This window comes from Phodopus roborovskii, unplaced genomic scaffold, assembly GCF_943737965.1.
Source record: "Phodopus roborovskii unplaced genomic scaffold, PHOROB, whole genome shotgun sequence".
Taxonomy (NCBI): domain Eukaryota; kingdom Metazoa; phylum Chordata; class Mammalia; order Rodentia; family Cricetidae; genus Phodopus; species Phodopus roborovskii.
The window spans coordinates 2,849,543-2,865,327 of NW_026126444.1; the positions used below are offsets into that span (position 1 = coordinate 2,849,543).

At 41.8% G+C, this 15,785-nt stretch overlaps 1 protein-coding gene across 1 annotated transcript in view; it reads right to left on the minus strand.

Annotated features, from left to right (window-relative positions):
- Svep1 (sushi, von Willebrand factor type A, EGF and pentraxin domain containing 1) overlaps nt 1-15,785 on the minus strand; it is a 158,601-nt gene that overhangs the window by 33,145 nt on the left and 109,671 nt on the right. The window contains exons 28-36 of the mRNA XM_051187853.1: nt 14,846-14,970; nt 13,634-13,757; nt 12,493-12,663; nt 10,114-10,287; nt 9,389-9,508; nt 6,837-7,013; nt 6,533-6,617; nt 5,890-6,081; nt 4,584-4,754 (exon numbers count right to left, since the gene is read on the minus strand). Coding sequence (XP_051043810.1) covers nt 4,584-4,754; nt 5,890-6,081; nt 6,533-6,617; nt 6,837-7,013; nt 9,389-9,508; nt 10,114-10,287; nt 12,493-12,663; nt 13,634-13,757; nt 14,846-14,970 — 1,339 coding nt within the window. The remainder of the gene's footprint in view (nt 1-4,583; nt 4,755-5,889; nt 6,082-6,532; nt 6,618-6,836; nt 7,014-9,388; nt 9,509-10,113; nt 10,288-12,492; nt 12,664-13,633; nt 13,758-14,845; nt 14,971-15,785) is intronic.

Below are 15,785 nucleotides of genomic sequence, written 5' to 3' on the forward strand. Positions count from 1 at the left end.
TGCCAGGTTTCTTGTTAAGCCCATAATGACTTCCTTTATCAAGGTATCTCTTTCCTTTCTGTCCTTCCCACAACTGACTTTCCTGATCTCTCATGTTCTCCTCCCCCCTTCCCTTCTCCTCTCCTCTCTTTCCTACCTCCTTTTGATAAAATAGATTTGAAATTCCAGATAGCTGTTTATGTTAGGAACCTTACGGTTTTCTTACTTGAAGGTGTTGTTGCCATCTGCTGGCAGGCACTTGTAAGTTACACGTTAATTGGGCTGGCAAGGTCACTTTTTATTTTGGCCATTTGTTACTATCTTGAAAAGCTCAAAATGTGAAAATCTCATGATCATGATCATGGTTACAACTTGCAGTGTCTAAGCTGGGGATATCCATTCCATTTTTATATGTGTCAGGAAACATGCAGAATTGCTCAGTGCAGCTCTGCATTTATTAGCACATAAAGTGGGAACAAACTAGCCTCCTGCCAGTAGAGATATGGGTAATCTAGAGATGGTGCCTGTGTGTGTGTGTGTGTGTGTGTGTGTATAGGGCAGATGATGACATCAAGTTGTTTCTCTGTTATTTTGCAGTTTCATTTTTGGGGACAAGTTCTCTACTGAACCTGGGAGCTTGCTGCGTTGGCTAGATTGGCTGGCCAGAGATCCTCCAGGATCTGCCTGTCTTTGCCTCCACCAGCACTGGGTTTATGATTTGTGCCACACTGGCTTTTCACCTGGGTGCTGGGGATCTGAACCCAGTCCTCACACTGAGCAGCAGACACTCTACTCATTGAGCCATCTCCGCAGCCCAGGGGCAACACGGACCTATAGGTCATATTTTATAGATGTGGGAAGGCAGTTCCACTGACTACCATGTATCTGAGAGAGATTATTCACATACATATACATAATAAGAATAAAGTAACTAGTTAAAGAAGTGATTTTTATGTGAAGATGAAAAAAATTTAAATGTTATTTCTTCAATAAAATGATATGTACAAATACACATAAACATGTAAATTAAGAGTATACTTGCTTATGCAAAACGTGTATGTATTAAAAGCAAAATAGGCATTGTTACCTTGAGAATAGAAGAATATTGAGAATGGCTTCCAGGATAATTTGTGATATCATATTTCTTTCATAAATTGATTTCATTATAGCAAAAATTTAAGGTGTACTTGTGGAATATTAGCTGAAGATGGGTTACATTTGTTTATGCTGTGTAACATTTGTTTAATGATGCATTCTTTTATATTATATTTGTTTAAGTCTGTGAAGCTGTGTTACTTTGTCTCAAACACCTGATTGGCCTAATAAAGAGCTGAACAGCCAATACCTAGGCAGGAGAGGCAGGGTTCAAGGACAGAAAGAATAAACAGAAGAAATTTAGGGAAGAGGTCGAGGAACAAGAAAAGGAAAAGGAGAGGAAGACATCAGCAGCCAGCCACCCAGCTACACAGCCAGATATGGAGTAAGAAGTAAAGAAAGGTGTATAGAATACAGAAAGATAAAGGTCCATAGGCAAAATGTAGATGGGGCAATTTAAGAAAAGCTGGCTAGAGATAAGCCAAGCTAAGGTTGGGCATCCATAAGTAGGACTAAATCTCCAAGTATTTACTTGGGAGCTGGGTGGCAGGCCCCCCAAGGAGCAAAGAGTAAGAGTAAAAAACAACTACATGTACTTTTATCTCAGCGATGGAACACAGGTGATTTAAAAAAAAACTGGATATTTTTACTTCTGTATATTTCAACTGTGGCCAGAAGGGAAGGGAACAAGACAGGAAACCCCCTCCAGTCTTGCTGCTTCCTAAGGGACTCCAAGGAGAGGATGGCATCCACAAAAGGGCTTAAGGACCTTTCTATCATCAAGAGTTTGAAGTCCAGAAAAGGAAGACTGTCTGTTAAGAGTTGATTTTTGTCTTTCATAAAAGGTCACAAGTGGGTAGTGATTTGTGACTGTGGGTATGTGCGGAAACAGTGACGACAGTGCCCTCCTGTATTATGGACTGCCAGCAGGGGCCCATCACTTCATACAATGATCATATTACAATGATAAAGTCGTATTTGTACTAATGCTTCATGTGTATATAAAGCATCACAATTCAAACCCATCATCTTTCCACAGTAGCTATGAGACTTACATGGGAAGATCCAGTTTCCATTTATTCACTGATAAAAAAGAATCCACAGACATCACCTGTGAAGACCCAGAAGTAGCTCTAAGGTAGTTCTTCCAAATTTCATCTTTGTAGAAGAGTCTGGGGAGATGGCTCAGTTGGTAAGTGTTCATTGTGCAAGCATAAGGACCCGAGTTCGAGCCCCGAAACCCAGATGGGGGAAAAGCCTGTTATGACTAATAAAGTAATGTGTGATTCTTATGTAACCATGTAAAGTAATTCATAAGAAATTTCTTTGAATAAACTAAAAATCTCTTCAAGTGAATGGGTTGGATACAACTTATATAGCTATCTTTATTTGTTGTGCAGATAAACCATGGTAAGATGGAGAGACATAGTAACAGGCCAACATAAAACCCCATCTGACAATGCAAATAATTTGTGAAGAAAAGATAAGAGACTGTTAATAGCAAAAATATATACAAACTTCTGGGGAGAAATGAAACAAAGTGTCAATGCGATTGCTTTTCTAGATAGTGAAGTTACAGGGAACTTTTGCATACAGATTTTAAATTCTCTCATTTTATATGATAGTCATACATTGCTTTAATTAGTCACATCTAGCCTTTTCCCTCAAGTCCTCATGTCTGCACATCAGACACTTTACCGACTGACCCTCCTTGCTCCAGGGCCCAAATCTTATGTGAGTCAGTCTGCAGTGGGTGTTCCCAAAGTCGCTATTGCATTGACACTGAAACATTTATTTATTTTTATTTTACAAGTATGAGGTCTTCCCTGCATGTGTGTCTATGTACCACAGGTGTGCAGTGCCTGAGAGGCCAGAAGGCATCAAATGCCCTGGAACTGTACTTAATGGACTGCATGAGTCACCACGTGGTTGCTGGGAGTGAAACCTGGGTCCTCTGGAAGAGCAGCCAGTGCTCTTAGCTTCCGAGCCACCTCTCCAGGCCTGCACTGACATATGAGAGATTTCTTGCTCACTTAAGATACTAAAATCTAGAATTGAAGAAGTTGATCTTACAGAAGTTTCGAATGAAATGGTGGTTGCTAGAGGCAGTGAGTGTGGGGGTTAGGAGCCTTGGTGAAAAGTCCTAAACAGAGACTAAACTATAGTCAGATAGGAAAAAGAAGCAAAATCACAGGCAGCCGCCATGGACTAAGCATTTCAGTAATGTATCTGGAAGCAAGGATTTTGAACACTTCTTCCTAGAAGAAATGATAAACACCCAAGGATACAGATATTCAAAACTCCAGGTAAACAGCACAAAATACACATGTGTGGAAACATGATATGGGGTCCCACCAATGTTCACAGCTTTTGCACTTTTAAGAATCAGTTTTTTGTTTGTTTGTTTTAATTAAAGATTTCTGGAAGTTTTTATGTCAGTATTTAAAGCTGAGGATCTCAAGAGCATGCTGTCACCACGTGCCGGTGAAGAGTCTAGACAGATGACAGGAATGTGGCTCCCACAGTTCAGAGTCTGTTCCCTCTCATCCCGGCACCAGTTAAGGCTTCATTGATTTATCTGTCCAGCTATGCCATTCATCACAGTCTTTGTTCCCTCATGACATTCACAAATCCTAGCTTCTAGTGAACCTGCTTGACTCAGGGGGACATTCAAGACACAGAGGAGACACGCTGCTGCTTCCCCGAGGGTCCACAGGTATCGAAGGACAGAGCTGAAGCAGAAATCCAGAGAGCAGGGACTGCGGACACTCCAGAGTGTGCAAACACGGGGGATAAGGAAAATATTTAACGAGAAAGTGCAGACAGAGAAGAAACACAGTGGCCACAATGGAACACCACCTGGGCCTTAACCACACTCAGTGCCTCCTTGCTTGAGGCTGTAAGTGAGGCCACGAGGTAAAGCCTTTGTCAGTTGTTTCCTGGTTTTCCAAATATCCTTCAACAAAGTAAGATCATTCAAATGGAGAATGCCAAGCCCTACCGTTTTTATTCTCCCACTGATTTATCATCCTTATATTGTGACTTAAAGTCTTAGGTTCCGCTTTTGTGGACAATAGACAGATACATGCCAGCTTCGATGGCTTTTCCACATTCTTGGTTAAAGTATAAAGAGATTTTGCACTACATTGCTCATTGCCTATTATCGCTTTTTATTGTTTGTTTATTTGTTTGTGTTTTGTTTTTTTTTTTTGTTTTTCAAGACAGAGTATCTGTGTAGCCTGGGCTGTCCTGGAATTAGCTCTGTAGACCAGGCTGACCTCGAACTGAGAGTTAGACCTTCCTCTGCCTCCTGAGTTTTGGGAATAAAGGCAAGGACCAATACTTCTCAAGCTATTATCTGAATCTCAACTTGATAATTATAGTACATTCCAGGGAGGCCCTGTTTGCACAGGGAAGTGTGCCTCCTCTCTGCTGTCAGGCTTGGCTGCTGGGATGTTTCATTTCTGTCCTTACTGTTCCACACTTCTCTTTTCACAGGCTTTACTTACCCCTCTTTGCACGTGTAAGTGGCCGTGTTCCCAAAGGTGAAGTTACTCCCAGTGATGACAGCATCTTTGAGGACTGGGGGGCTCTCCGCAGGAGCACCGAGGTGACAGGTCGGTGGTGCTCTGTCCCAGCTGCCTGAAGCAGTGCACTCAATGAGGGATGGGCCCTGTAAACTACAGATAGGAAAGAGGGCTCAGGTCATTCAGAGTGATTGCTTACTGCTGTGGAGAAATGGAACTTGGAAGAAAACATGGGATGCATGATGAGTTTCAGTGCACAAAATAATGCGTCTTTACATTGTATAGTTTTATATGAGCAGAAGAGAAATTTGCTCAGACCATTTAAAATTATGAATGGGTAAAGAAACCTACAACCACCTGTGGCAAAATTCAAGTCTGATGTGCCTATTGGTGGAGGAGGAGCTCCAAGACTTCTGACAGGCAGAAAACTGGAATGAGAAGGGTTAATAGACTAATTATTGTCCACACCCGCACAGACAGGCGATCAGAGCCACCAGACCTGGAATTTAGGCTTTGTAGCTCGTTTGACTTCACAAACTTTGTATCCCACCTCATGGCTTACTCCACCCCCCACCCCCCACCTCGTGCTTCCAGCATGATTCTCAAAGCCTTGATTAGTTCTTTTCAAAAATTATAAGAAATTCATTTCTTTATTTGTTGGGTGTGTGTGTGGAGGTCAGAGGACAGCTTGAAGGAGTTGAAGGAGTTAATTCTTCCTTCCCATCACATGGGTCCCAGGGTTGGAACTCATATCCTCTGAGCCATCTCAGTGGCCCTTAATTCTTTACTTCCAATCCACTTAATCTGTTCACTTCAGAACCTGTTGACCGTCTTTCTAGGTATAGCCTGACTTTATTGTTCCTTCCGTTTACACACACACACACACACACACACACACACACACACACACACACACTCAGTCAACTGAACTTCTTACAGAGTTAAGACCCTCCATGCTTTTCTTACGCTATGTCACATACTGCTCAATATAATCTTGATAAGGTGTGTATATAAAAAAGATTTATGGAGAGGCATCTCATAAGGGATGATGCTGCACTCCACAACCAACTTGGCTTTCCTCCTTAGAGTCTGGATGCTCCAGCAATTGAGCTTGGAGGACTCCTGGAGTCACAGACTGACCACCTCCTTGACACTTACTGTAAGTCAGGCTCCAAGAAGAACATGAATTTGAGAATGCCCCTATGTTTATAGATTTGCTTTGAAAGTCAGCTCATGCCTAGGAACAGCAGGACATGTTAGGGGGCCAGGCTGGTGGGCCAGGCTTTACCTGTAGCCATCCTCACAGGAATACGAAGCAATAGAAAGATAGGTGAGCCCACTTGCGATGTATTTCCCATTATTTATGTTCTCAGGTCTGGAGCACGTCACCAGCTGACACACAGGAGACGAATGACTCCACAAACCACTAGCGAGACAGGTTGACTCCTCATCTCCAGCCAAAGTATACCCTTTATCACACCTGGAGAAGACAGAGGACATGACTGAACATGAAGAGCTCTACTTTACACACTTGAAAACTGTGAGTGTATAACATGTATGTGTGAGTGTGTGTGTTTCTATGTGTGAGGGCAGCCATGCACACACCATGTTGTGCGCTGAGAGGTTGAAGGATAGATAACCTTGGGCATCCATTCTTGCCTTCTGCTGTTGGCTGCAGCATACGCTACATGAACAAGCGTGGGAGTACTCTACTACCGCTGACATGACATTAACAAGAGTATTACATTTTTTGTTTATGTTTTTGTTTTTTTTTTTGATAGGCTTTCTCTGTGTAACATCCCTGGATATCTTAAACTTGTGTTGTAGATAAGGCTGGTCTCAAATTCATAGATATCTGCCTGTCTCTACCTCCAGAGGGCTGGGATTAAAGGAGTGAGTGTTGCACTATACCTTTAAAGTTAGGCGCTCACCTGTATGTCACCTTACTGCCATATGTAAACACGGACCCATCAACACCACCATTTTCAGGAGCAGGTGGGGCACCACAGGAAATGGCTGCAAGGATCGAAACAAAAGTGTGATTTCCTGAGACTCCATACAAAGCTCCCCCGAGAGTGCATGACTTTCAGATTTTATCTCCATGTCATGTCTAAACTGGAGCCCGATATCTGGCTCTCAGAAGAAAGACTGACATGACCCAGAACTTACCATGTCAATCATTTTACCTTTCTAGAACTGCCCAACACAATAATCCCAGCCATTTCCTCAGTGTACCTTCACAGGCTGGTCTGACGTGATCCCACTCTCCAGTCTCCAAACAGGTGACTTTGCTCACTCCCAGCAGCTGGTGACCTTCCTCACAGGAAAACGTGACTTCGGCACCCACTGTGTAAATCTCACCCGATGAGTGGCCATTTTCTGGATTTTCTGGAGCTTTACATTTTACAGGCTCTTGAAGGAAAGTTTGTGTGACTATTAAGTGGTGCTCACACAACCATACAAAGTCTCAAAGCAAAAGAATTCTACAGCAGTTAAGGCAACTGTGAACATGGGGCAAAGGTCACAGACTTGCTGGGCATTAGCCAGAAAATACACTGGATAGCACTTAAAGAGTATGTTTAAAGGTTAGTCTTATTGTCTTCAAATAATTTGTTTTATTAGTCTAAATGATGTGTCTGGTTTGTGTGGCATGCCTGAGTGCTGGAGCCCGTGGAGACCAGGGCTGTTGGATCCCCTTGGAGTTGTGTTTGTAGGTAGTTGTGAGCTGCTCAGTGTGTGGTTGTGGGAATCAAACTCAGGTCTTGTTCAAGAGCAGTATGTTCTCCTAGTCCCTCTCTCTCTCTCTCTCTCTCTCTCTCTCTCTCTCTCTCTCTCTCTCTCTCTCTCTCTCTCTCTCTCTCTCTCTCTGTGTGTGTAGGTACCCATGGGGGCCAGAAGAGGGTGCCAGAATCTTTGGAACTGGGTTACAGATATTTATGAGCTGCCCAGGGTAGGTGCTGGGATCTGAATTCAGGTCCTGTGATAGAGCAATGCATATTTTTAACTAACTGCCAAACTTTCTCGTTAGCTTCTAAACAATCATATTTTGAAATTGAGATGAATACTGAAACAATGGAAATTTTATGTGGCTGTGAAGGTAGTTATCTAATGGGAAGCAGTGAGGCCCTGTGCACGTGTCTCCGAAGGCTTTCCCCTTCTCACCTCATCCCATCAGACACAGTTAAAAGCAGCAATCAACTCGGTTTCAAGCTGTTATAAAAATGTATAATCTTCATTGCTGCTAAAGCTGATGACCTGAATTCAATCCCTAAAACCCACTTGGTAGAAGGAAAGCTTTGATTCTTTCAAATTGTCCTTTGACCTTCCTACAAGTAGCATAAAAGGGGGGAGGAGGGAGAGACTGTGTTGATTTAATCTTTTTCAAGATCATCCAGGCTACGGAAATCAAAGATTTTGTCTATTTATTTATTTAGCACTAGAGACCTAGCATAGAGTATGCCCGGCAATTGCTCTAGTATTTAACTATACTCTCAGCCCTCTAAGGATTTTAAAGGAAATAATCTCAGGAAGTAATTGCAATTATAGGATTGAATTTTGGAAAAATATCCCAAGTGAGCAGAATAAATGAGGTCCAAATACTATTTTCCATAGCAGATATTATCTAATGTTAAACACAGAGAAAAGTTACTTATGGGGAGTTTGTAAGGTGGGTTATAAAACAGAAATTAAAGTTATGTCCTTAATCTCTGTGGGGACATGAAATGATAATAAGTAAGCCTGCTTCCAATCAGGCATAAGATGCGTCTTGAACTTGTTCCCTGGCTCCTGTGTTAATTTATTTTAAGGGCCACATTCTTGTATTTTCAGGATTACTTTCCTTTCTTGTTGAGTGGAAATGTTTTTTTCAATGTTCTTATGTTTTATTCCATATAAGACTGATTTTTTTTTTAAAGAGAGGAAATGCATTTAAATAGGATTTTGCTCTGGGACGTTTTTACATCTTGCTCTCAAACAGTACAGGGATAGCACTCAGATCTATCTTTCCAGCCTGAGAATAATATGATGGAGATGTTGACATTCAAGGTTCTCTGTCTGTAGCCAAGAAGTTACCTGTGTACAATCTAGTTTACATTTCTATTTCCATCGTGTGGCTCTTCTGTGCTTTGTTTTTATTGCTGCTGCTGTTTCATACTTCCTGTCCCCCCTTCCCCTCCTTCCTCTTTGTCCCTCCCACCCCTGAAACAGGATCCCTACCTCATGTAACCCCTTCATCTTTTCTGTCTGTTTCCAATGTATCATTTTGCTTTGGCCGTCCACAGCCAGTTTCTATCTCACTGTTTTCTGGCAGTTGCACTTAAAAGGAAATTGGAAGGTGTCAATGAGTAGAGCAGTCTGCCAGCATTACCAAAGCTAACAGAGGAGGATGCCCTGAGGAAGGGAAGACGTCAGTTTTCTCCAAGGACACAATTGAGTGTGTCTGAGGCCGAGGAAAGAGGCTGATGGTGAAGGCATGAAAAGCATCTTCCATGCTGGTTGTGGCCATGAGGCCAAGTGATTTTTCTGAATATACTGCTCCTCTTCTACTAGGTAGATTCCTCTAACATCTGACAACATTGGCTCATTTTGTGCCCCAGAAACTGGGAAGTCAGAGGAAGTTCAATGCCAATTAACTGTATCTTTAGTGGTTACTGTATGTCCTTGATAAGAATGTCATGTTCTTCACCTGTCCCTTTGGCCTTTGAACATGAAATGCCTGCCTTATTTTTAAATAACATACCCCTGAAGTTCATACTTGAATTCAGCAGCTGAGATAAGGACTTCAATACCTGCACAGTTTTTACCATCTCCCGTGTATGGTGGGTTGCATGAGCATATGTAGGATCCATTGGTGTTCAGGCAGGAAGCATGTTCATTACAGTCTGAGCCAACGGCACACTCATCAACATCTGGAATGAAGACAGCTTACAAACAGTCCAGTGGATTTGTTGTTCTTACAAGTCAAACATTTGCTTTTCCCTGTAGGTTACTACGTATCACTTAACACATAGCACTGTATGTATGTTACAATCTTATTTATTTATATTTTATGTGTAAGTGTTCCTCATGTGTACCTGCCTGCCAGAAAGAGGGCATCAGATCCCGTTACAGATGGTTGTGAGCCACCATGTGGTTGCTGAGAATTGAACTCAGGACCTCTGGAAGAACAGCCAATGCTCTTAACCCCCTGAGCAATCTCTCCAGCCCTACTGAATGTGTTTTTATAAAATTTAAATGCAACCACGGTGATTACACAGCAAATGAACAATGGAATCTACAACTTCCTCAGCTGATAGGTAGGCAAGCAGAAGAACAGGGGTGGAGACACTCTTAATATAGAACTTGATTAAAAGGAGGAACATTTGGCTGCTTGGGGAAGGAACAGCTGCTTTGCCATTACCCCTTGCCCAGGGTTTACTGGGATGGGGTGGAGTTCGAAAGGGGATGCCAGGAGAGCCGTGGGATTTGTAAACATTGACTGGATCTGCACAGCAGTTGACAGTGTTTATCTCACCGAGACATGATGGTGAAATGCCATTCCAGCTCCCATTGTCTGTACAGAACATTCGGGAATCACCCAACAAGTAGTAGCCATTGTTGCACTGATAGGTCACAGTGCTGCCTGCATGGAAGTCCTCAGCTGAATAGAAGCCATTCTCCAAGGCAGGAGGCAGCCCACAGCGAATACCTGGAATGGGGTGGAGAAACACACTGCAGTGGGAGCAAGGTCCTCAAAGGACATCTTATTTGCATGAACCTAGCTTCAAGTAGCTGCTTCAGGCATGGCTTTTTTTTCCTGTTGCATACAAGCATTGGCTGGAGAGTGCTGTATGTTGCTGGAACCACACACATGCTCCCAGCATGTGGCACATTGTCTGGTTCACGGTAGACAAGCTACTCTCTCGCTCATTCGCTCACTCACTCACTCACTCACTCACTCACTCACTCAAAAACACCCGCGGCACTCTTACTACCCATCAGGCACTGTCCTTACAGCAGTGAACCAAGTAGGTGGGATTCCTGCTTTGTGGCACTTCCTGTCCAGTAAAGTAGACAGAGAAGAAGACAAAGCATGTTGTGTGGGGCAACAGCTGCTATTCTTCACTTGAGGTAGTAGTCTTGGCTATACAGACCACTTCATCCCCTTAGCCTTGCTGCTTCCTTAATTTTCTGGCCTTTATCATTATTATTCATTGTAAATAAACATTACTATACACTTCTGCCAGAATGTAAACACAAGAATAGGGCCAGCATCTGCAGAACATATACCGGTGTGTAGATAAGTTTAGTATTTTAAATAGTGTTGAGTCAGTGAATCGGTGGATATGCTCAGCTCAAGACAGCTGTTTCTCTTTCTTCTCCCAGCAATGACACACCTCAGGGTGGCTCTCCAGCCTGTAGGTCCCTATTTCACTCATCTCTAGGTCCTTGCTACCACCTTGGATGCATTTATCTCCATCATTATCTGTGTTCAAAGAGTATGCAGACTGCACTTAGTTATATTTCACTGAAACCATATCATCACTATACTTATGAAAACCCTACCTTCTCCTACAGTTCTATGAGATTCTACTGCGTATAGTTTTTATTTATCTTCTCTTCTCACCTGCTATCCATATCTTCCCCAATCCCATCTGACCACTATAAGCATTTCCTTGATCCCATCAAAGCTGAACCATCTGCAAGCATGCTCATTCCATTCAAAATGCTTTGTAACTAAACCTCAAATAGCTTATTCCATAGCTCAGGACTTTACTATGCACTAACCAAACCTTACATATTTTCGAATGACTGACTCACCTTCTAAATATTCCCTATTTCTTTTCTTCATTTAATTTTTACCATGTACATTTAGTACATTGTATAATTTAATTTTTATTTTAGATCTATAAATGTTAGATGAATATCAGTACCATAGGAACTGGGCGAATTTTGTCTTTGGTTTACTAATGAACACTAATGCCTTGCGATTTACTTTGAATACATAGGGATTTGTTAAATACTTATTGAAATGCTGATTATGTACAATTGACATCTACTCACTATGAATGATTTTTTTGAGAACTGTATAATAAAACATTTTTCTTTATAGCACAGATGAACACTGAATTAAAAAATTAATCATTAGCTTCCAAAAGTAATCCATGATCACAACCTAGAAGCTAGATACATCAGGGCTCAAAAGGAGCTCATTATAATGCATATTAAAGGTTGTGTATATGGCAAACAGCCCTGATGTTTTTTAAATTAAAGTTTGTATGAAACATAAGGTAAAATTATCTTCTTTTGTCAATAAAATTATCATCTAACTTGAAAGCATTAGGGATATGAATAAGAAAATGATGACTACAAAGTGTGACAAATGGCTTCCATGGCTTCCCGATAAAGGAAGCCTTATTCATCAGCATAATTCCTGATGTCTTTAGAAGACAGTTATGAAATATTTTGTTCTAGCTGTTACAGTTATCTTATAAAAACCTTCTTTCCAGGGTGCAGAGACTAGACAATATGGATGATATTTCATCATGTCTAATGGGTAAGTTGGTTATTTTTTTTCTCTCTCACTAAGTCCTGTTTATTTATTTATTTTTTTTTCGCTACTATTATATATTTGTCCCCCCTTTAACAACCTTCCATTTCTTTCTGTATGTGTCAGTCAGGATTGCAAGGAAAAATTCAAGCATGACAATGCTGATTGTGTTGGGGAGCGGGGTTTCATTGTTTACCTTCCACATGGTCCTGGCCCAATCTCTTACACAGGGCAAGGAATTGATGAATGCTTGCTGTGTTTGGGACAGTAGATAATGAGCATTTATCTAGCATTCTCCAAGTGCTTAAATGGGTCCCCTAATGTTCCAGAACCACCCAAGTGAGTTGAACAAAGGCCACTCACGTTCACAGTGAGGGAGTGGTTGTGTCCACTGCCCTTGGTTCAGACAGTACTGCACAGGATTCCCAACTATCTGGAAGCCTGGGTCACAGAACAGACTGACTTTGGAGCCCGGCTTTCGGTCTCCCGATGCAGTTCTCAGGTGTGGCACGACTCCTTCTAAAGATGGGCAATCTGGGGACAGAGAGCACAGGCAAGAGCATGTCAGCAATGCAGCTGCAGGGCCACCGACTCAGGGGCTCAGACTCTCTTTTGTGCCAGCAGGAAACCAGCTTGACCGAATTAAAACAAGTTTTCAGGTACCCTGGTCACTGACAAAAAAAAAAAAAAAAAAAAAAAAAAAAAAAAATGGTAAGAAAAAAGTTTTTATTTGTATCACCAGGGAATTTTCCTCCTTTCAACAGAAGTCTGTTTGTTCCTTTAAAGGAACAAACGACATTCAGGGGATAGTAGTGCACTGTTCTTGTAAATTATTTAAAGTCATGGATTCTACAATACTTTAAAAATTCATTGCAATGCAATGAGTTTTAGAAATGGTTTAGGTTATCCAGAGTGAATGTTCAGGATGTGTGTGGGAACAGCCACTGATTTTTATCTGTTTCACAAAAGTATCCTCATCTCAAATAGGAGCCTAGAAATTTGGTGATGATTATAAACAAAAACAGGACTGGAGAGATGGCTTGGCAGTTAAGAGCACTGGTTGCTCTGTAGAGAAGCCAGGTTCTGTTCCCAGGACCCACACTGAAAATCACAACCATCCTTAACTGCAGTTCCAGAAGATCCAGTGCCCCTTATCTGGCCTCCAGGGACACCAGGCACTGATGTAGTGCATAGACTACATTCAGGAAACACATGCATATGAAAATAAAATTTAAAAATCTAGAAAAAGGTAAAAGCAACAAAAACTCATCTTTTTAATCGTATGTTACCTTCATCCAAATATCCACTTACTTTGTACTCTGCTGTACAGAAATAATTCCAATATTCCAAACACCCTTTGGATGGACATGAGGTAGATGTAAATCCCAGTTAAGGGGCAGATTGACAGGTGCCATGATGTGGCCACAAGAGAATTTTTGAATTATGAGTTTTTGACAGAGCATTTCAGAAGAGTCAAGGCATGGCAAAGTTGGTAAGTCCTCACCAGAACAGAATATGCTGCTGGAATCAACCTTCACCTTCCCCGTGATTCCCGACAAGAAATCAGGCCAGGCTAACACATTTCCCCGACTGAGTTCACCTGGGCAGGAGCTGGCCAGCGACTTCACCTGCGAGTTTAAAACAGGCTTTTAGATAAAATTTCTACTTAAACGGAGCTTGACATCACATATGACCCTGTTGAAATAGCCACAGATTGTTGTGGCAGAGGTGAAGGGGAGAATATTTTTGTATGGTGTGATTGCCAAGGCAACAGGGAATTTTCTTGTTTACAATCCACATGGTTAGGTGTCCCTACTATATCTCCCACTTAAAAGACTCTTGGCTGCCTGAAGTTTTGAAAGCCTTTGCATAGTTTCTTGTCTAGCTATTAAAGTTGGTTAAGTCATATTTTTCAAAAGAAGTCATTCGTGTGTGCACGCATGTGGTGTGTGTGTGTGTGTGTGTGTGTGTGTGTGTGTGCACGTGCACATGTACCACCTGTGTAAAGGTATTTGAAGTCACCAGAAAAGGGCATCATATCCTCTGTAGCTGGAGTTATAGGGAGTTGTGAGCTTCCTAAAATGGATTCTGGGAACTGTATTGGGTCCTTTACAAGAGCAACAAGTGTTCTAAACCACTGAGCCATCTCTCCAGCCCCATCTATCAGTATGGCTTTGAGACTGAATATTTTATCAAGCCATTGCCACAGTGCAAACGATCCCACAAATGTGTGGTGGCCTTTTGTCAATCTTGCCATAAATCTCTTATGTAGATTGTCCCTCTCCTTTATAGTTAAGGGAAATGAACTGTAAAGTGGAACAACATGATTGAAACCATCCCAGAAAGATTGTGGTTGGATCCCAGGCTGTTGGACTCAAGCCTGGCTGGAAATACAGATCTATCTCTTGCCATCTGTGGATGTTCTTACAACTATTCTAAGCATAGTCTCTCGTTCTTTCCATCTAGAGAGTAACATATTTTTTACAAAATGCCCATTCCCATTTAAATGTCAGAACATCACTGAGAAACTAAAAGGGTTGTCAATGGAAATCACTATAGATTACATCCGCCTAACAGAGCAAGTTCTCCATTATCAGTGACAAATCCTGCTAATTAGGAGTTTACAATATGATATGTCATCATTAGACTGTTCACGCTTTTACTAGGTTTGTACCTTTGTATCTCATTACTGTCATACACTGAAAATGGAATTGACCTGCTGTGGAGACAGGACATAGTCCCAGAGGTTGAGCTGGCTTATGGAGCCCACAAAAGACTCAGCTGGGTTGAATCCCTCTCCTTTTTTGTCTTGCTCTTGCCCAAGAACTAATGCACCACCACCTAGAGAGAGAGAGAAAGAGAGGGAGGGGCAGCATGAGAATAAAGAAGAAAATTGGCCTAATGGTTTGTTATTTCCCACATGCTAATGTAACAAAAGCCTAGCTAATACAAATGAATGAAAGTGTCATTGAAAGCTAAGCTATGTAACTTTATTGAACGGCTTAGCAATGAGGGCAGATTGAAATTAAGTTTATGTGGACACTCAAAAGTGGTTGGAGGGGTGAGCCCATCAGGCTCCAATGGAGTACACATGGCTCCCTGCCTTTGATCTCAAAGTTTCTTACATCTTGGATGTTTTGGTCCTCCCTATTGTCCAGCCAACTCTGTCTCAGCCTTCAATGCAGGTTCAGTGAATGTAGCAGGCGGTATGCACCTCCTAATGACATGCTGCCTACAATATCAGGGTTGGAACAGCACAGGAGTAAAAGCAGAGCAGAAAGCCTTTCTACCTGTGAGATCGCAACTCTAAGAGAAGATATGCACATAAGACGCTTTCCAGTAAGAACAAAAATGGAAGTATGCAGGATGGAAGTATGGGGGGGGAGGGGAAGAGGGAGAGAAGTGGTTATGAAGACATGCTTGACTAAGTTAGTTTTATGCAGATAAAAGACACAGTTTCAGTGTAAAAAGACATAGTTTCCAGACACAAAAGCTGGAAAATATGCCCAGTGGCTCTGTTTGTAGACACTGTCCCAAAACAAAACAGAAAGCCCCTGAAAAACAATAGGCAAGCAAGCAGGGTCCACCAACAGCAATTGCTTCCTTAGAAGACAGCTTAATAAACACTAGCCCAGTTTGCTTCAGATCTCCAAAGA